Source organism: Papio anubis, chromosome 11 (genome assembly GCF_008728515.1).
Source record: "Papio anubis isolate 15944 chromosome 11, Panubis1.0, whole genome shotgun sequence".
In the NCBI taxonomy this organism is placed as follows: Eukaryota; Metazoa; Chordata; class Mammalia; order Primates; family Cercopithecidae; genus Papio; species Papio anubis.
The window spans coordinates 33,660,181-33,680,988 of NC_044986.1; the positions used below are offsets into that span (position 1 = coordinate 33,660,181).

A 20,808-nucleotide genomic window follows, 5' to 3' on the forward strand; every position below is an offset into this window, starting at 1 on the left:
TAGCTACTTCTTTTTAGGACACATTCTCAAAATGGTATTGCACAGGTTGGAGTTCTCCCTGCAGTGATGGCTTTCTAAGCACTTCAGCTGTCCCTGTTTAAACTGACACGAGCGATCTGATTTCCTGATTGACAATAGTGAGACCTTTGGTTCTCAAGGAATGGGTTCTCTTTGCCTCAAACTGTGGAACAGTCCTGCTTTTACACCCAGAGCTGCTAACCAGTTCTCTTTTCCCTTCTAGAAATGACGCTTCTCTCCTCCCAGTCTTCATCACTGGTGGCCCCTTCTGGGTCTGTGTCCACCGAAAATCCAGAGCAGAGGATGCTAGAGAAGAGAGCCAAGGTCGTAGAAGAACTTCTTCAGACAGAAAGAGACTACATTCGGGATCTGGAAATGTGCATTGAGAGGATCATGGTACCCCTGCAGCAGGCACAGGTGGGAACTGGGAGACAGAGTTAGTTTGACCTTGAGTATGGTCCTCCAGGCCAGAAGCATTAGGATATAGGAGTTTTCACCACAGATTTATTTGATTTGAAATAGAAACTGTGACTGTGAGTGCTGCTGTTCTTAATCAAGGGCCTCAACATCCGTGTGTCATCAGCTTAAGCCTTCAGCATCTTTCACTTGTCAAGTCTACTGTTAACCTACCAGCCACTGCAGTCACTCCCAGGACTCCTCCTGTTTCTGTGGCTCCTGAAAACAGTTCCAGGGAGTCTGAATCGTGGCCCTGCTGGAAGGCTGAGTGATGATATAACAAAGCCTGGGGGTGAGCGGTTACGTGACTCTAGTACCTGTTTATATAGAATTTATCCAGGAAACCCTTACTAACATGTGAGTAGGCTGGGGACTTTTCTGGATGCTGGAGGTAGTAAGAAAAGGGTAACAGTGTCCTGGGGTTTATAGTCCTTATTGCTTGTAACTTGACCAGCTGGGCTGGGCTTGGGTTTACACCCTTGGAGCATTCGCTTCCAAGTCTTTCTGTAGCAGCTGGGCAGTGCCACGGGATGTTGGGCGTGGGTGGGAATTTGTATCCCAGTGCATTTGTAGACCAAATTGTTTCCATTATCATACTAAAGTGCTCATGGGGGTGGCAGAGAATAGTTGGATCAAGGACAAAGGATGACACTAAAGATAATGATGGATATTTCTAGTCTGGAAACTTCATGAACATGAGTGAAGAAAGTGACCTTCAGCAATTTGTCTACAATTCTTGAAGAGCTGTTCCTAAGATGGTTGAAATACCATTAATCTCATTTCCGTGCATCTTTATGTTTTGTTTCCTTTTCTCAGGTACCAAACATTGATTTTGAGGGACTTTTTGGAAATATGCAGATGGTGATTAAGGTCTCAAAGCAATTATTGGCTGCTCTGGAAATCAGCGATGCTGTAGGTATGAGCTCCTGTGTTGTTTCAGAAGCAGCTTTTTAAAAAAACTTCATGCGCAGGAGGAAGGGGCCTTCCTGATACTGAGTAACTATGTCGCTGGGAACATACAGGTTTAGGTACTTAGTTCAGAGGTTACTTGTCCTCTACTTTCCTTCTGTCTCAGCCTAGTTTGGGGTAATACAGGATGTTAGCAATAGAAGAAGTTTTGGATGTCATACAGTACGACGTTTATTCCATACTCATGGTTGCAGCCCATTACTGGGTCATGAGATCAATTTATTTTTCAAGAAAATAAAATAGAAAATATCAGAATGCTGCCAGGCACAGTGGCTCACTCCTGTAATCCCAGCACTTTGGAGGCCATGGCAAGAGGATCACCTGAGGTCAGGAGTTTGAGATCAGCCTGGCCAACATGGTGAAACTCTGTCTCTACTAAAAATACAGCTGGGCATGGTCACGGGCTTCTGTAATCCCAGCTACTTGGGAGACCAAGGTGGGAGGATTGCTTGAGTCCAGGAGGTTGAGGTTGCAGTGAGCTGAAATCGCGCTATGAGCCACTACACTACCGCCTGGGGGATGGAGCAAGACTCGGTCTCAAGAAAAAAAAAAGAAAATATCAGAATGCACCGTAAGTAAGTTTAACTACCAATTTTTGAAACTTACCTCTTTTTTTGACACAGGATTTTTGTCGCCCAGGCTGGAGTGCAGTGGTGTGAATTCTGCTCACTGCAGCTTCAACCTCCCAGCCTCAAGCCATCCTCCCCACCTTGGTCTCCCACGTAGCTGGGAGTACAGGCATGTGCCATCATGCCCAGCTAATTTTTGTAATTTTTTTTTTTTTTTGTAGAGACAGGGTTTTGCCATGTTGCCCAGGCTGGTCTCAAACTCCTGGGCTCAAGTGATCCCCCCATCTCGGCCTCCCACAGTGCTGGGATTACAGGTGTGAGCCACCACAGCTGGCTGAAACTTTTATTTTCATTTCACATATATGTGTGCTGAGTCATAATTTAAAATATATTTATGTGGGACATTGTCAAAATGTTTTTAAAACATTAATCTAGTTCTTGTAAACAAGGGAACTTATTGGTTATCCATTGCTGTATAACAATTGCACCGAAACGTAGCAGCTGAAAACATTAAACATGTATTACCTCGCTGCTTCTGTAGGTCAGGAATCTGGAGGGGGCTCCGCTGGGTGGTTCTGGCCCGGGATCTCATGAGGTTGGAGTCAGTTGTTGGCCTGGGCTGCCGTCATCTGGGGCTCAGGGATCTACTTCCAAGAAAGCTCACTCAGCTCTTCAAGCCTCAGTTTCTTGCCGCATGAGCCTCTGCCTGGGCTTTCCTCACAACGTGGCATGAGTCATGAGTCACCTAGAGTGACCTGTGAGAGAGAGCGAGAGACAGAATGAGAGCACGCAAGAGCAAGCATGCCTGAGACAGGAGCCGCAGAGTCTTCTATAACCTGATCTTGAAAATGACACAGCATCACTTCTGTCATATTCTGTGGGTCATACAGACCAGCCCTGGCACAGTGTGGGAGGGGACATCCTATCATTTTGCTGCTTTATTGGAATCCTAATTACAAGAGGCTACCCCAGTTCCAGTCATGACACTGTACACAACAACATCCAGCAGAAGGAGTGACCCCTGTGTCATTTTAAGTCTTTGCAAACCTTTTCCAGAGCTCCCCAATCAGATATCTTATTTCTCGTTGGCCACAAGTGGGTGACATGCATGCAGCTAAGCTGATGGCTAGAAAGGGGAATGGGTCATGACGCTGGATTACACTAGATGGAATTTACCTGACTCATCTGGGAGAAAAACGGACACAGGAACAAAATCAGGGTTCTGTGCCCTGAAGGGAGGAGGAAACAGCTCTGGGATGTTGTGGCATGGTTCGTGTTTCCTGAATGTTTCTCTCACCACATACCCTCTCAAGATAGGTCCAGCTGGATCTCAATTGTTCTCTATAATAGACGGCCCTCTGAGGTTTAGGTACTATTGTTTCTTCTTTTTTTAGACAGGGTCTCACATTGTTATCCAGACTGGACTGCAGTGGCACGATGATAGCTCACCCATAGCCTCGATTACCCAGGTCAAGCAATCTTCTCACCTCAGCTCCCTGAGCAGCTGGAACTATAGGCATGCACCATCAGGCCCAGCTAATTTTTAAATTTTTGTAGAGATGGAGTCTCACTATGTTGCATAGGCTAGTCTTGGTTGCCTGGCCTCAAGTGATCTTTCCTCCTCAGACTCCCAAAATGCTGTGATTATAGGCATGAGCCACCACACACCTTTTTGAGACAAGGTCTTGCTCTGCTGCCTAGGCTAGAATGCAGTGGCGTGATCATGGCTCACCGCAGCCTCGACCTCCCAGGCTCAAGTGATTCTCCCACCTCAGCCTCCAAACTAGCCTTTTTATTTTTAGTGGAGATGAGGTCTTGCTCTCTTGCCCAGGCTGATCTTGAACTCCTGAGCTCAAACGGTCCTCCCACACTGCTAGGTTACAGGTGTGACCTTCTCTGCAGCTGGTTTAGGTACTCTTTGTCCTATTTTACAGTGAAGAGACTGACACTTAGAGGGAAGGTAATTTGCCCAGGCCACACAGCTAGTAATTGAAGGACTGGCATTCAGACTCAAGCCTGTCAATGCAAATGCCATTAGCCTCTACACAAAATACAACTGTGTCTTTTGCATTTTCTGGAACAGTTAGAAAAACTGGAGCCTGAGGTTCTTGCCCTTAGTCTAACCGGAGAGGTCCGGGAAGTTGAAGAAGGAGATACACACATTGAATTGGGCAGAAGGAAGTCACAGTGACCCAGTTTTAGTGTGATGGTGAAGCATAAATGCCAATGTATATGATTTTTTAAGGCACTTGAAATAAGTATCTCTGGGTCATTTATTTGTATTAAGAAAGAAATGAGGTAAAGCTGGCTGCTATCTAAAAGGGCTTAATTATAAATTAAGAGGTTACTCATTTTTCTTCCAGTTTATTACCTGTTGTCGTGCCTGGGGCTCTCAGGTGGTTGGAGTTAAACCAGCTTCTGCAAGGCACCTTCTCCCCTTAGGTCTGATTCAAATCAGAAATGAGAGTCTTAGCATCTGTGTCTCTTATAGCGTACTATACCTTACATTATGACAGTAAACTGGGAAATGAAAGCAAATGTCCACAACCCCACCTCCATAAGATAGCATCTGCATTTATTTTTTCTTCTTCCCTTCGCTTCTTGTCCAAAGTCAAACAAGGAGTTGGGTAGCAGGCTTCAATGTGTTGAAGACACAGAGAGGTGGTGGAGAGGGCTCGACACTGAAAGGCTGAGACCCAGGTGCGAGGACTAATTTTTAGAGGAGAATGGTGGGTGGTGGGCCTGAGGGAGCCAAGACTGAGAGCACCATGTCGGTGGCTCTAGCAGAAGGCCAGGTGGTGAGTTCAGTGGGGGATTCACAAAGGACAAACGAAGTCTGAAACATCTGATGAGGGAAGACTCTGAGAAGTCCGTGAAGGGCAAGACGGGCAAAGGGCAGGTGACCGAGATAGAGAATGATCAAGCAGCACCGGGAGACTCTGGGCACGTGGTCATAGGTGGAAAAGACTGGCTTTACGTGATTTTAAACACATCCCATGGAGAGCTATGTTGTTCATAATGACCCAGGATGTGTGTTTCTGTGTATGTCTATGCTTAGTTTCACCATGTCCAATGTCTTCCTTTTCTTTTTTTTTCGAGACAGTCTCACACTGTTGCCCAGGCTGGGCTGTAGCAGTGTGTTCACAGCTTACTACAGCCTCCACCTCCTGGGCTCAAGCGATCCTCCCACCTCATCCTCCCTAGTAGCTGGGACTACAGGTGTGTGCCGCCACACCCAGCTAATTTTTATGTCCGATTTTTCCTGATATTTTCTTTTCTATTTGATCAGCTGGGCGTGTTGGCTCACACCAGTAATCCCAACACTTTGGGAGGCTGAGGCAAGGCGGTCAGATCAGGTGAGCCCAGGAGTTCTGGACCAGCCTGGGCAACATGGGAAAACCCCCTCTCTATAAGAAAAAAAAAAGTCCATTCTGTCTCATCAAAACAGTGCTGACTGTGACCTGTTAAGTATATTTCGTGACCCAGAGTTTGAAAAAGATTAAGGTGTAGCTTTGCTAGTTTGTAATTGATGTAGAATAGTCACTATCAGGGAAGTTGAAGAATAGCAAATTGAGTGTAAATCATCAGTCTGGATGGTGAAGATTCTGAGAATGCAGCTAGGAAAAGGGCTACAAAAAGAAGGCAGACTAATGTAGAATGGTGAAACCAGATGAAGACATGGGTGGCTTAGGGGTTCCAAAGTTGCTGTGAAGGCTGGGCGCAGTGGCTCATGCCTGTAACACTTTGGGAGGCCAAGGTGGGCGGATTGCTGAGCTCGGGAGTTCGAGACCAGCCTGACCAACAAGGCAAAACACCATCCCTACAAAAAAATAAAAAATTAGCCGGGTATGGTGGGGCACATCTGTAGTTCCGGCTATTTGGGGGGCTGAGGGCAGAGAATTGCTTGAGCCCAGGAGGTCGAGGCTGCAGTGAGCCGTGTTCAGCCTGGGTGACAGAGCAAAACCCCATCTCTTAAGAAAAAAAGAAAAAAAAAAGTGGCCATGAAGATGAAAAGGGAGCCAGCCCTGCCCCCATGCTGTGACTGGTAGGTTGCAGGAGTAGACAGAAGGGAAGATTCTGGTCAGGTGCAGTGGCTCATTCCTATAATTTCTGTAGTTTGGGAAGCCAAGGCGGGAGGATTGCTTGAGGCCAGGAGTTCAAGCCCAGCCTGGGCAACATAGTGAGACCTCGTTTCTACAAAACAGCAACAAAATTACCCAGGTATAGTAGCACACACCTGTGTTCCCAGGTACTTGAGAGGCTGAGGCAGGAGGAATCCTTGAGCCCAGGTGTTGGAGGCTGCAGTGGGCAATGGTCACGACACTGCACTCTAGGATACAGAATGAGACCTTGTCTCAAAACAATTTTTTTTTTTTTTTAAAGACAGAATCTCTCTCTGTTGCCAGGCTGGAGTGCAGTGACACGACCTCTGCTCATTACAACCTCTACCTCCTAGGTTCAAATGATTCTCCTGCCTCAGTGTCCCAAGTAGCTGGGAATAAACCACATAGTAGTAGCTGTGACTTTGTCACCAACAGAAGTCACATGTTCCTATCACATTAGGTTGTTGCAAATATCTTGAAATTTCAGTAACCCTCAACCAGAGGCAGCCAATGTTACCAATGTGTGTCACTCCTCATGCTGTGACAGTATGGGGATTGTTAGACTCAGTGCTACATTTGGTTATTTAATGCCTTATAAAGAAGTATATGGCTGAGACTCACGCCTGTAATCCCAGCACTTTGGGAGGCCCAGGCAGGTGGATTGCTTGAGCCCAGGAGTTTGAGACCAGCCTGGCCAACATGGCAAAACCCTGTCTCTACTAAAATTACAAAAATTACAAAAATTAACCAGATATGGCAGCATACATCTGTAGTCCCAGCTGCTCGGGAGGCAGAGGCGGGAGGATCATTTGAGCCTGGGAGGTAGAGGTTGCAGTGAGCCAAGATTGTACCACTGCACTATAGCCTGGGCAACAGAGTGAGACCCTGCCTAAAAAAAAATAAGATAAAATAAAGAAGTATATAGGTTATATCATAAGTTGGGGATTTATCATCATAGGTATTTTAATGTAATAAACTTTGTCCATAGTCTTATTTATGCACAAAAATGTTAGAAACTGCTGCTGTAGAAGAACCCCGTCTCTACTAAAAATACAAAAATTAGCTGGGCATGGTGGTGTGTGCCTGTAATCCCAGCTACTTGGGAGGTTGAGGCAGGAGACTCACTTGAACCGGGGAGGCGGATATTGCAGTGAGCCGAGACGTGCCATTGCAGTCCAGCCTGGGCAACAAGAGCGAGACTCCATCTCAGGAAAAAATAAAATAAGAAAGTAAGGGGGTCCTTATGGGGTTCTCATTACACATTACATCCCTACATGGAGAACGCTCTCAGATGCCTGTCTTGGCCCGACTGCAAAGGGACTGGAGGCTCTGTTTCAAAGGCGTGTGTGTGTGTGTGTTCTAAAACAAATACATGAGCCTGGGCAACATGGCGAAACCCCCTCTGTACCAAAACTACGAAAAATTAGCTGGGCGTGGTGGCATGCACATGTGGTCCCAGCTACTAGGGACCTGAGTCTGGGAGGTCGAGTCTGCAGTGAGTGGAGATTGTGCCACTGCACACCAGCCTGGGTGATAGAGTGAGACTCTGTCTCAAAAACATAAAATAAAATGAATACATACATACATAGATGACATGGCTTTCTAAATTTTGCTTTAAATGATTACAACTTTAAGCTGTTAGATGGAAGTTTCTTACTATTTGATGGATAGTCTTACTATCATTTCTTGTAGTAGGTAGGATGTAGATGGTACTAAAGTTTGGCTGTGTACCTTACATTTAGTATACTGAGAAGAAAGTTACTAAAAACATTGTATGTTTGTGTATATTCCAAAGGACCTGTGTTTCTTGGTCACCGGGATGAGCTTGAGGGAACATACAAGATTTACTGCCAGAATCATGATGAGGCCATTGCGCTGCTTGAAATCTACGAGAAGGATGAGAAGATCCAGAAGCATCTTCAGGACTCCTTGGCAGATCTGAAGTAGGAGTTTTGACCACTTAACTTCCATCACAGTTCGTTAGTTCTCTAAGTTATACCTGTGTATATGCCTGGACTTGATTATGACATCTATCTTATTTTAAACATAAGATATCCATGATATATATCATTTAAATGGTTTCCTGATTATATTTTTGTCCATGTGAATAAATTTTACCTGTATGGAGTATTAGATTAACATTATGAGGTTAAAAAGCAGCCAGGAGAGGATGGTTTGGTCTAGATAAACAAGAGCATAGATGAGAAGACTAAATACAGGGTTTGTTTTTTTTTTGAGACAGAGTCTTACTCTGTCACCCAGGCAAGAGTGCAGTGTCATAATCTCAGCTCATCACCCAGGTCAGCATGCAGTGGCACAATGTCAGCTCACTGCAACGTCTGCCTTCTGGGTTCAAGCAATTCTCCTGCCTCAGGCTTCCAAGTAGCTGGAATTACAGGCGCATGCTACTATACCTGGCTAATTTTTGTATTTTTAGTGGAGATGGGGTTTCACCATGTTGACCAGCCTGGTCTCGAACTCCTGACCTCACGTGATCCGCTCGCCTCAGCCTCCCAAAGTGCTGGGATTATAGGTGTGAGCCACTATGCCCAGCCAAGGTATTCTTGACATCAGGTGAGATTGTCCTGGTCTTAGGGAAGTAAGGTATAAAGGTATAATGTATGGGTAAGTAGATCAAAGGGAAGTTAGGAGCTAAAATTTTTTTTTTTTTTTTTTTCTTTTTTTGAGAGATGAAGTCTCACTCTGTTGCCCAGGCTGGAATGCAGTGGTGCTGTCTCGGCTCACTGCAACCTCCACCTTCTGGGTTCAAGTGATCCTTCTGCCTCAGCCCCCTAGTAGCTGGGATTACAGGCACGTGCCACCATGCCCGGCTAATGTTTGTATTTTTAGTAGAGACGGGGTTTCACCATCTTGACCAGGCAGTTCTTGAACTCCTGACCACAGGCGTGAGCCACCACACCTGGCCAGGGCTAACATTTTTTAGTAGACTAAATATGTTACCATAGACATTCATAATTTTTTGTCACATATGATTTATGTTCCGAGAAGAATGTGAAACTCAAGATTCTCTCTCTTAATAAGCTGTCTCTTTTCTTTTCATGCCCACTGCCTTGTAGGAGCCTATACAACGAATGGTAAGTTCCATTGCTGCTTGATGTATGCACTCATTTCTTTTGTGGATTTTTCCTCTCTCTTAAACAACTGTATTTTCTTCCTTTATAGATAAACCTAGAAGTAGACTCACCTTGCTGGGTTTTTTCTCGTAGCATTTATCCCCAAGTGAACACTTCACTTATTTGTTTTTGCCTATCTTCTACCAGGGCAGGGACTTTCGGGGTCACTATTAAATCCCCAGTGCCTAGAACAGTACCTGGTGTTTATTAGATGAATACATGTTGAATGACTGAAATTGGAAAGTAGGGTAAAAGAACAGAGAGCAATATTTAGGAACAAATCCTGCCCATAGCCATATATTATTATTATTATTATTATTATTATGTAAAAAATTTTTTTAAAGACGGGGTCTCACTTTGTTGCCCAGGCTGGGCGCTATAATTATTGATAGCTTGCTAAAGTCTTTTTTCCTTCTGTTACAGGGGATGCACAAATTACATTAACCTGGGCTCCTTCCTCATCAAACCAGTACAGAGAGTAATGCGTTACCCACTGTTGCTAATGGAGTTACTGAATTCCACCCCAGAATCCCACCCAGATAAAGTGCCTTTAACAAATGCAGTCCTTGCAGTCAAGGAAATCAACGTTAACATCAATGAATATAAACGGCGAAAGGACCTGGGTAAGAACAGCACTATTGTTGAAAAGGAGGTATGCCCTTTGAGAATGCTTTTCTTCTTAAAACAATTCATTACTTCACTAGAGTTGGACAAGGCAGGTGGTAGGTATAATAGGGCTGTGATAAAGAAATGGTGGTTGAATTTGGGGGAAATAAGATTTTTTTTTATTATTTTTTTTGAGACAGAGTCTTGCTCTGTCCCCCAGGCTGGAGTGCAGTGGCGCTATCTCAGCTCACTGCAACCTCTGCCTCCCATGTTGAAGCGATTCTCCTGCTTCAACCTCCCAAGTAGCTGGAACTACAGGCGTGTGCCACCATTCCCAGCAAATTTTAGTGTTTTTAGTAGAGACAGGGTTTCACCATGTTGGCCAAGCTGGTGTGGAACTCTTAGCCTCCCAAAGTGCTGTGATTATAGGCGTGAGCCACTGCACCCGGCCCAAAATGTGATATTTATTAAAGGCAGAGTAATAAAAGCACAACTATGGTATATTGGAAATAAGGCATCTGTAATAAAATATATAGCAATAAGAGCCTTTCTCAAGAGATATGAAGACAGTGATGGGAAGTTTTATTCAAGCATGGGCAGTTTCCTTCTCAACTCATTTATGGAGCTCCTCTGGAGTCCGTGCATAGACGTGTTTTTTCTACGTGTCTAATTGGATGTCTTACTGCCTCTACTAAAGCTAGGACTTCTTGTCTTTTAGAAGTCTCCAATCTGCTCACCTTTCTTGTCCTGTCTTCCCTGCCCATGCCCAGTGACCTCTCTGGGTTGAGTCCCTCACTTCCCTTCCTAAAATAGTCAGTTGCCCACCCACCCACTCCTTCTTCATAACACTGAATGCACTCATCAGATCTCTTGAGGCCCTAACTTGAGCATTCAGTGAGTATATGTAGCACAGTGATTGTGCTGAGCTGATTGATTATTCATATCCTTAAGATATCTACAATACAGTATAACCTTTTTGTCTTTCCATTCTTCTCCACACTTCAAAGTTATCTAAAATCATTTCTCTGCCTTGTACTTCAACTGTGTCACCCTCATTAGGATGGGATGTTAACTGTGGCTTCTAAAGCTCTCTGGTCATCCAGCCCTTTCCCTTGGTTCAAATCTCCTAATGCGATGTAGTCTCCAACTTCTACAACCAGGTATACCTTTTTGCTGCCTCCCAGTCTTCCCCTTGCCACCCTTCTACTTTTATCTCTACACTTTTCTATAGGTTGTGCCTAATGTTTGACATGGTAATTAAATTACTGCTGTATAGCATTTTACTATGGGAGACGATTGGATATCAGTATCTCATTTGTGTATGGCACCATTTATCATGGCCTTACAAGTATTGCTTTCTGCATTTTACTGAAGAGGAAAATGAGACTCAAGGTAAAATGACTGATTTCACGCCATACCTTAAGTGACAGACCCAGGCATTGACTTCAGATTTCCTTAAGTTCTTTCCCTTAACACCCCTATGCTGTTTTCCTCCTTGTCTCTGACCCCTCTCCTAGCTGCCCATTTTCTCTCTGCTGTGCTTCAGATATCATGTCTGTGCATAAATCATTATTTGGATTAGTATTTTGTTATAAGCTCGTTGAAGACAAGCACTAGCTCCTGTTTGGGTGTTTGTCTCATTTTATGGCTCATTTTGCAGTATGTCATGCTGAGGAAAGTGCTTTTCTGACTTACTCCCCTAGTCCTCAAGTACCGTAAGGGTGATGAAGATAGCCTTATGGAGAAAATTTCCAAACTGAACATCCACTCCATCATCAAGAAATCCAACCGAGTTAGCAGTCACCTGAAGCACCTCACTGGCTTTGCTCCTCAGGTGAGATCCCCATCCTGGAAGGCTTAGCGCATCTCTGACAGCTTTTCAGGGCTCTGTGAGACAGCCTGCCTGGCGTCAGTTGGTATGGTTCCCTTCCTTGGACGTCCTCTGGTTTTGCGAGCTGGTGGAGACAGGGCCCTCCAGCTGCTGGTTACAAAGGCAAATTAGAGGGTCAGATCAGTCGACATGTAATAACTATGGTAGTTTTCACCACCTCTAAGGAGCTTATAATTTATTTGGTGGGACAAAACTATAGTTGTAGACTTATTAAGCTAGCAGGAATTTAAGAGATCACCTAGTTGGATACATGATGTTACAAAGAAGGAAATGTTAAGTGTAAGAGATTGAGTGGGTTGAAAAACAGACAGTTTATTGGCAATGCTGAAAGTTGACCTGAAGTCACCAGACATCATTCCGCTATACTATATACACAAGGTACAATTAATGGAAAATATAAGCCAGAAAATAGTCCATTGCTAGGTTTTGTACTTTGTTCTCCAAATGCTGTAGTATTTTAGAAAAACAGGAGTTCCGTGAGAGCAAGAGTCATGTTGACCTGAGCCTTATAGGAAGGGGGCAGGTATGCCACAGGGAGGGAGAGAACCTGCCAGGCCGGGGAACCTCATGAAGGACAGTCCTAGGATCAGCAGACATAGCAGTGCTGGGGTGAAGAGGGCAGCCTGGCCAGAGCAGGGGGCTTGCAAAGAAGGTTTAAAGGAGGATCTGTGTGTATTTTGGAGGTCTTTTGAAACCACATGCAGGTGTTTAAATCAATTCACTGTGATTCCGGGAAACATTAAAGGTTTAAAATTTGAACAAAAGATGTTTTTAAGAAAGCTACTTTTGGCTGGGTGTGGTGGCTTACCCCTGTATTCCCAGCACTTTGGGAGGCCAAGGCCGGTCAATCACCCGAGGCCAGGAGTTCGAGACTAGTCTGGCCAACATGGTGAAACCTCGTCTCTACTAATAATACAAAAATTAGCTGGGCGTGGTGGCACAGGCCTGTAATCTCAGCTACATGGGAGGCTGAGGCAGGAGAATTGCTTGAACTCAGGAGGCAGAGGTTGCAGTGAGCCAAGATCCCGCCATTGCACTCCAGCCTGGGCGACAAGAGTAAAACTCTTGTCTCCACAAAAAAAAAGAAAGCTACTTTTGCCAGTAAGATTAAAGGAGCATCCAAATTTGCTAACAGCACTTGTTTATTTTTGAACAGATAAAAGATGAAGTATTTGAAGAAACAGAAAAAAACTTCCGAATGCAAGAAAGATTGATTAAATCTTTTATCCGAGACCTGTCTCTCTACCTCCAGCACATCCGGGTGAGCGTCAGCATCACTTTAGTTAGACTCACATACAATGTAATTCTGTCCCCTTTCCTGTTCATCTATCATATTGTTTTTTTTTTTTTTTGTAATTTTGAGACTGAGTCTGGCTCTGTCGCCCAGGCTGGAGTGCAGTGGCCGGATCTCAGCTCACTGCAAGCTCCGCCTCCCGGGTTTACGCCATTCTCCTGCCTCAGCCTCCCGAGTAGCTGGGACCACAGGCGCCCGCCACTTCGCCCGGCTAGTTTTTTGTATTTTTTTAGTAGAGACGGGGTTTCACCATGTTAGCCAGGATGGTCTCGATCTCCTGACCTCGTGATCCACCCGTCTCGGCCTCCCAAAGTGCTGGGATTACAGGCTTGAGCCACCGCGCCCGGCCCATCTATCATATTGTTTAATGAATGCTGAGTAATCTAGACTCAAATCATCACTATTATGCCCCTGCATAGTTTTTGTTGAGATGCCAATAGGTTATTTAACAGTTAACAGTGTTTAGATCAATGTTGTCGTATTCATTTCAAAGCAGCCCAACTTTTTCCACCCTCTTTTTGGTCCTCGTCACCCTTCGTCCCACACACACCTTATTTTTCTTTTTACTTATTACAGTTCACTTTGTCAAGACCAGTTTGAAAATCAAATATTGAATACAAAAGCTAGGAAGCTGTAAACAGGAAACATAGACAAGAGAAAGAGCAAGCAGTGAATATGAGTAAGAGAATTTCCTGTGTGGTATGCTTTCCGATCACTTCAGCTCCCAATTTATTAATATTCAGTTGCTATAATAAGGCCTCTAAAGGTATTAGAGCCATAAATAGCTTTGAGATCTAGAGAAGCCAAGGAGATCAGGTGAGCCTAGGTCTTTCCTTGCCTCAAGCAATGCTTCCTCCCTGAGGTCAGAACCAGGACCAGCATTCCTTCTATTCTTGTCTCTAATTTCTCTGTTGATTTAATATAGGATGCTGTGAGTGTACTCGATACTCCTGTCCCTCTGATCTTTTAGAGACAGAGTCTCTCTTCATCACCCAGACTGGAGCGCAGTAGTGCCATCATAGCTCATGCAGCCTCCAACTCCTGGGCTCCAGTGATCCTCTCACCTCAGCCTCTTGAGTAGCTGGGACCACAGGTGCACACCACCACGCCTGGCTAATTTTTAAAGCAGAGATGAGGTCTTACTATGTTGCCCAGGCTGGTCTTAAACTAGCCTTCCGAAGTGCTGGGATTACAGGCATGAGCCACCATGCCCAGCCTGAACATCTGATCTTATAAAAGAATTTCCTTAAAAGGGATCCTTAACTTTTTAAAAAACATTTTTTTAAACTAAATAAAATGGTATAAAATTTAAAGGTACCGAAGGACTAAGTAAAAATAATTATTCCTTCTACCTTGTCACCTGGTCATCTTCTATAGAGACAGTCACCACCCACCAAGTTCTTCCCTCTTATCAGATTTTGTGTGTGTGTATGCAGGTGGGAGATACACTAGCATCTTGGGTTTCGCACTTAATCAGATTTCAGAAGTGATGGTGTAGCCATACAGTCAGAGGCCCGTTGTTCTTTTTTCCTTTGAGACAGTGTCTCACTCTCGCCAGGCTGGAGTGCAGTGGCGCAATCTCGGCTCACTGCAACCTCCGCCTCCCGGGTTCAAGTGATTCTCCTGCCTCAGCCTCCCAAGTAGCTGAGGCATACGCCACCACACCCAGCTAATTTTTGTATTTTTAGTAGAGATGGGATTTCACCATGTTGGCCAGGATGGTCTCGATCACTTGACTTCATGACCCGCCCACCTCGGCCTCCCAAAGTGTTGGGATTACAGGCGTGAGCCACCACGCCTAGCCTTGGTCCGTTGTTCTTTATAACTGCATAGTATGTATCATTCTATGGACATGTCATAATATATTTAGTCCCCTATTGGCAGATATTTAAATCATTTGTAGTTAAAAAAGATTAGAACTAGTCATACAAGGAATATCCTTGTGGATATATCATTTCCTGATCTGTGTGAGTCTGTCTGAAGGCCAGTGTACTTCTGAGCCAAATCATGTGGCAGTATAAATTTTGATAACTACCGTTAAATGTCAGAGATGTTGTAAAGGGGAAAAGTTGCAAAAGCAATATCCCTTGCTAACTCAGTGTTATCAAAACCAGTGGGTTTTATCTTTGCCTGCAAGAGAGGTAAAAAATATTTCAATATAGTTTAAATTGCCGTTTCTTATATTAGAAATGGAGTTGAGGATATTCTCTTATGTTTATATCATATTTTTCTGTGACTTACCTATGTTCTGGCATCTTTATCAGTTTGTTGATCTCTGTATCTATTGGAGGAAATAGTCCTTTGTCTGAGATGGCTTGCAAATATCCTCCCTCACCTCAGTTTGTTGACTTCTGAGTTTGCTTATAGTGTTTTCTCCCCGTAAGAGTTTAAACTTGCATTTTATGGCTTCTTAGTTTTGTGTCATATGTAGAAAGGCCTTTGCTATTGCAACATCTAAAAATCTTGTGTTTTAGTACTTTTATCATTCCATTGTTTTAAGATTAAATCATTGCTCTATCTGGACTTTAGTAAATCAGGTTTGAAGCAGGGATTCAGCTTTATTTTTCCAGCTGGTTACCCAGTGGTCTATCATTTATTGAGTAATCCCCACTGATTTGAGATGCCCCCTAGTTTCTTTTAAATAGCAAACTTTCACCCTTGTGTTTTAAAAATGTAACTAGTGCCAGGCGCGATGGCTCATGCCTGTAATCCCACACTTTGGGAGGCCAAGGTGGGCGGATCACATGAGGTCAGGAGACCAACCTGGCCAACATGGTGAAACCCCGTCTCTACTAAAAGTGCAAAAATTAGCTGGGCATGGTGGGAGGTGCCTGTAATCCCAGCTACTCGGGAGGCTGAGGCAGGAGGATCGCTTGAACCCGGGAGGCGGAGGTTGCAGTGAGCTGAGCCAGTGTGGGGAACAAGAGACTTTGTCTCAAAAAAAAAAAAATGTAATTAGGTAAAAATTAGAGTTGATAAAACTTTGCAGAAGCACATTGGCTTAAAGTGAGAGATTTGACAAAAACATTGGGGCATGAGCCAGGCATGGTAACACACACCTGTAGTCTCAGCTACCCAGGAGGCTGAGGTGGGAGGATTGCTTGAGCCCAGGAGTTGGAGGACAGCCTGGCAACATGCAAGACCCTATCTCTAAAACAAACAGGCAGGGCGCAGTGGCTCATGCCTGTAATCCCAGCACTTTGGGAGACTGAGGTGGTCAGACCACTTGAGGTTAGGAATTCAACACCAGCCTTGCCAACATGGTGAAACCCCATCTCTATTAAAAATACAAAAGTTAGCCAGGCATGGTGGTGGGTGCCTGTAACCCAGCTACATGGGAGGTTGAGGCAGGAGAATCACTTGAACCCAGGAGGTGGAGGTTGCAGTGAGCTGAGATCGTGCCATTGCACTCCAGCCTGGGTGAGAGTGAGACTCCATCTCAAGAAAAATAAAACACACACAATATTGGGGCAGCTACTGAGTATGTTTCTTTGTCTTGCTGCTTCATAGGACTTTCCCCTAATACCTCTCTCATGCTGATATCCCTCTGTTGGCCATTTTCTCCCCAGGTTTTCTAAAGTGTGACACGCTACACCTGAGCCCTCAGCCCTTAAAAGTCTCACCTCCGTAGCAATGACTGATATATTTTGGGTTGGGATATATGTAACGTTGAAAACCATCTGATGGAAGTATCAATTCGGTTCTGACTGCTGACAGAAATTGAGAGAAAATGTTGAACAGTTCTGTCATGCCACAAAATGAAAAGCCTGCCCAATAATAAAATTAGATAGATTGACTAACAGCGAGAAAACCAGAGAGAACATAAGCTGAGGGCCACTGGCTGGATAATTTGGTATCTACATTGGCATATGGGCTGATATTTGGGGACTTTACAGCATTCCTTTAAAAGAAAACAAGAGGACATCATGTTTCACATTACATCTCCCAGTCAGGAGGAATTAGCAACATTCCCTGAGTTATCTTACTGACAAAGCCCTGGCTTTGTATGTACAGATATAAATATTAACGACAAAAGGTCTAAAAATTGTTATAAAAATAAAGCATCAAACCAATGTGTGAGGCACTGAAGGTTTTTGCTTAGGGACTTTGTTTGCCCTTGAAATAGACTAATGGAGTATTTAGTCTGTTTGGGTTACAGCCCAGCATTGTAGAGATGGGGTTTCACCATGCTGGCCAGGCTGGTCTCAAAAGAAAGCCTGGAAAACCAACCTGGGGTTCAAACTATCACTATCTGGAGGAGTTGACTCTGTGATAATGGAGTCAGCAGACAAAACAGACAAAAGTCTACCTTTATGGAGTTTGCATTTTTACTAGGAGGGTGGGTGAAGGAGAGCATGACAATAAGTAGGCATTAGTCAATTCTAGTCATGTGAGAGGGTATTTTTTTGCAAAGACAAAGAAAGGAAGCAGCACAGCAGGAGCCGTTGGGAGCGCCAGGGTGGGATGGGAAACCGGGCTGGCATGATCAGTAGCATGGCAGGGCAGTTGTCTGTGAGACAGTGACAGCATGAACCAAGACCTGAGGAAGGAGAAGCGACTGGTCATTGTCATAATCCTATAGGAATCACCTTGGTTCTAATTTGGTAATTTACTTTTTGGTAAATTAAGAAACCCTATTAGGTACATAGGGGAATACTAAAGAGACGATAAAAGCCCTCCCTAATTTTTTAAGAAATAAAAGTCTTAGACTTTTCTCTGTGCTCTGTAAGTCATAGTTGTTGAAAATATGCTTATTTCAAAGCTCAAATACCAGACTAGTGAGGAAATTTCAAATTATGGAACGCATTTTGCCCAGATTGCTATTCAGGGTGATGGATGACAAAGGCTGGAAAGTTCTGTCTGTTCTGACTTGTGTCTGTCCTCACTGGCTCCAGGAGTCGGCGTGTGTGAAAGTGGTGGCTGCCGTGAGCATGTGGGATGTGTGCATGGAGCGAGGACACCGCGACCTGGAGCAGTTTGAGAGGGTGCATCGCTATATCAGTGACCAGCTCTTCACAAACTTTGTAAGTAACTTTTTCTTCAAAAGTTGGCCCCCTTCCCAAGGTCATCTCAAATGCATCAGCTCATGCAAAAGTCAGTTCCACAGACGCAGGCCCTGGGCGCCAGGCATATTAGTCATCCTTTAGCTATATTCACATTGGGGTTTGATATTCACAACATGACTTTCAGTTAGTTAAAGGGAAATGTAGGACCTGTGTCTGTACAAACAGATTTTTTTAAAAAACAGCTTGTAGGGCCGTATGCAGTGGCTCAAGCCGGCAATCCCAGCACTTTGGGAAGCCGAGGCGGGCGGATCATGAGTTCAGGAGATCGAGACCATCCTGGCTCACACGATGAAACCCCGTCTCTACTAAAAAATATATTAAAAAATTAGCCAGGCATGGTGGCAGTAGCCTGTAGTCCCAGCTACTCGGGAGGCTGAGGCAGGAGAATGGCGGGAATCCAGGAGGCGTAGCTTGCAGTGAGCCAAGATCGCGCCACTGCACTCCAGCCTGGGCGACAGAGCAAGACTCCATCTCTAAAAAAAGAAAAAAAAAATAGCTTGTGATTAATTTAGTTAAAGAGGACACAGGAAAACTAGGCAATTAACTGATCAAATAAAAACAACTATAGGAGTAATAACTTGAAGAGGGGCCAGGTGCAGTGGCTCATGCCTGTAATCCTAGCACTTTGAGAGGCAGAGGCAGGCAGATACATCCTGACCAATGTGGTGAAACCCTGCCGCTACTAAAAATACAAAAATTAGCAGGGCATGGTGGTGGGCACCTGAAATTCCAGGTACTCAGGAGGCAGAGGTCAGATAATAGCTTGACCCCAGGAGGAGGTTGCAGTGAACTAAGATTGCACCACTGTACTCCCTCCTGGGCAACAGAGTGAGACTACGTCTCAAAAAAAAACCTTGAAGACAAATATTTAGGAATATAATTAATATGTTACCAAAGAGATTTGAGATGGTAAAAACTACTTCAAGGCCGGGCTCATGCCTCTAATCCCAGCACTTTGGGAGGCCAACGTGGGCGGATCACCTGAGGTCGGGAGTTGAGACCAGCCTGACCAACATGGAGAAACCCCGTCTCTACTAAAAATACAAAATTAGCCAGGCATGGTGGTGCATGCCTGTAATCCCAGCTACTCAGGAGGCTGAGGCAGGTGAATCGCTTGAACCTGGAAGGTGGAGGTCATGGTGAGCCGAGATCTCCAGCCTGGGCGGCAAGAGCGAGACTCTGTCTCAAAAAAAATACTTAAAGTACTAAAGACCAAATTTCTTGAGAAATTCTAAATCCATATATATGGGATTATTTAATCTCTTGTAGAAAAAAACTGGATGGGATTTGATAGTTTCTTAGGGATCTATAAATGGCCTGAAGGTGAAAAAGACATGCCCAGCTGGGGAGCTGACAGGTGTTCTAATTGTACATTATTTTTAATAAGATGCTATTAAGTACTACTAAGTACCTGTTTATGTTCTTTATGTATTCATTGCCTTACCCTTAATGTCTGTGTGTTAGAAAGAATTAAAGAGAAAAATTTATTATTTTTGATATGGAGTCTCTGTCACCCAGGCTGGAGCGCGGTGGCACAATCTCGGCTCACCGCAACCTCTGCCTCCCAGGGAGCTGGTACTACAGGTGCACACCGCTGCACCTGCCTGATTTTTGTATTTTTAGTAGAGACGGGGTTTCGCCAGGCTGGTCTCAAGCTTCTGACCTAAAGTGATCCGCCCACCTCGGCCTCCCAAAGTGCTGGGATTACAGGCATGAGCCGCCATTCCCAGCCAAGAGAAAAATTCTTTGAAAGATAAAAATGGGGGCCGAGTGTGGTGGCTCATGCCTGTAATCCCAACCATTTGGGAGGCTGAGGCTGCAGTGAGCCGAGATTGCGCCATTGCACTCCAGCCTGGGCGAAAGAGCAAGACTCCATCAAAAAAAAAAAAAAAAAAAAGGGTATTACCTAGTTATGATTAAAGGTTTATGAATGTATGAAAGTTACTCCACCCCAGATTTATGTAACAACTAACTCTGGAGTTAAATTCAAGCTATGTAGACATATACACATAATAAATGTTACCAGGTAAACTATCACATCTAGTTTCTAATGCACATATCAGTGTGCAGCTTAGCATTTATCACCTCAAGGAGCTCAAGTGGGATTAGCATATTTTACATACTCTTTGGTGTGGGAATTGAAGTATGTAGTGAGAAGTCTTGTGGAGTATTTAAGTAGAGGCTAGTGATGGGTTAGTAGAATACTGTTGTAGATCTGCATGGGTTTAGTTTGTGTACTAGAAACAAAGTAGGTCGTTGAGGACACAGCAAAGTCAGCCTTAAGAGTGACTTGGAGAATCACAAATGTGGGGTGCTGTCCATCTGAGCAATGTGCCTTTCTCGTCCCTACAGAAGGAGAGGACAGAGCGGCTTGTCATCTCCCCCTTAAATCAGTTACTGAGCATGTTTACAGGGCCCCATAAGCTGGTACAGAAACGCTTTGACAAGCTCCTGGACTTCTATAACTGTACAGAACGGGCAGAGAAGCTAAAGGACAAGAAGACCCTGGAGGAGCTGCAGTCGGCCCGGAACAATTACGAGGCCCTGAATGCGCAGCTGCTAGATGAGCTGCCCAAGTTCCACCAGTACGCCCAGGGCCTCTTCACCAACTGTGTCCACGGCTACGCTGAAGCCCACTGTGACTTCGTGCACCAGGCTCTGGAGCAATTAAAGCCACTGCTTTCGGTGAGTTTCTTACCCCT

General features: G+C 44.5%; 1 protein-coding gene across 3 annotated transcripts in view; it reads left to right on the plus strand.

Annotated features, from left to right (window-relative positions):
- Window positions 1-20,808, plus strand: part of DNMBP (dynamin binding protein) — a 123,087-nt gene that overhangs the window by 91,692 nt on the left and 10,587 nt on the right. For all 3 annotated transcript variants that reach the window (XM_003904112.5, XM_009215143.4, XM_017944197.3), the window contains 9 exons: window positions 242-435; window positions 1,291-1,390; window positions 7,911-8,058; window positions 9,193-9,210; window positions 9,673-9,872; window positions 11,559-11,689; window positions 12,903-13,007; window positions 17,936-18,064; window positions 20,459-20,791. In XM_003904112.5, the coding sequence (XP_003904161.2) occupies window positions 242-435; window positions 1,291-1,390; window positions 7,911-8,058; window positions 9,193-9,210; window positions 9,673-9,872; window positions 11,559-11,689; window positions 12,903-13,007; window positions 17,936-18,064; window positions 20,459-20,791 (1,358 nt within the window). The remainder of the gene's footprint in view (window positions 1-241; window positions 436-1,290; window positions 1,391-7,910; window positions 8,059-9,192; window positions 9,211-9,672; window positions 9,873-11,558; window positions 11,690-12,902; window positions 13,008-17,935; window positions 18,065-20,458; window positions 20,792-20,808) is intronic.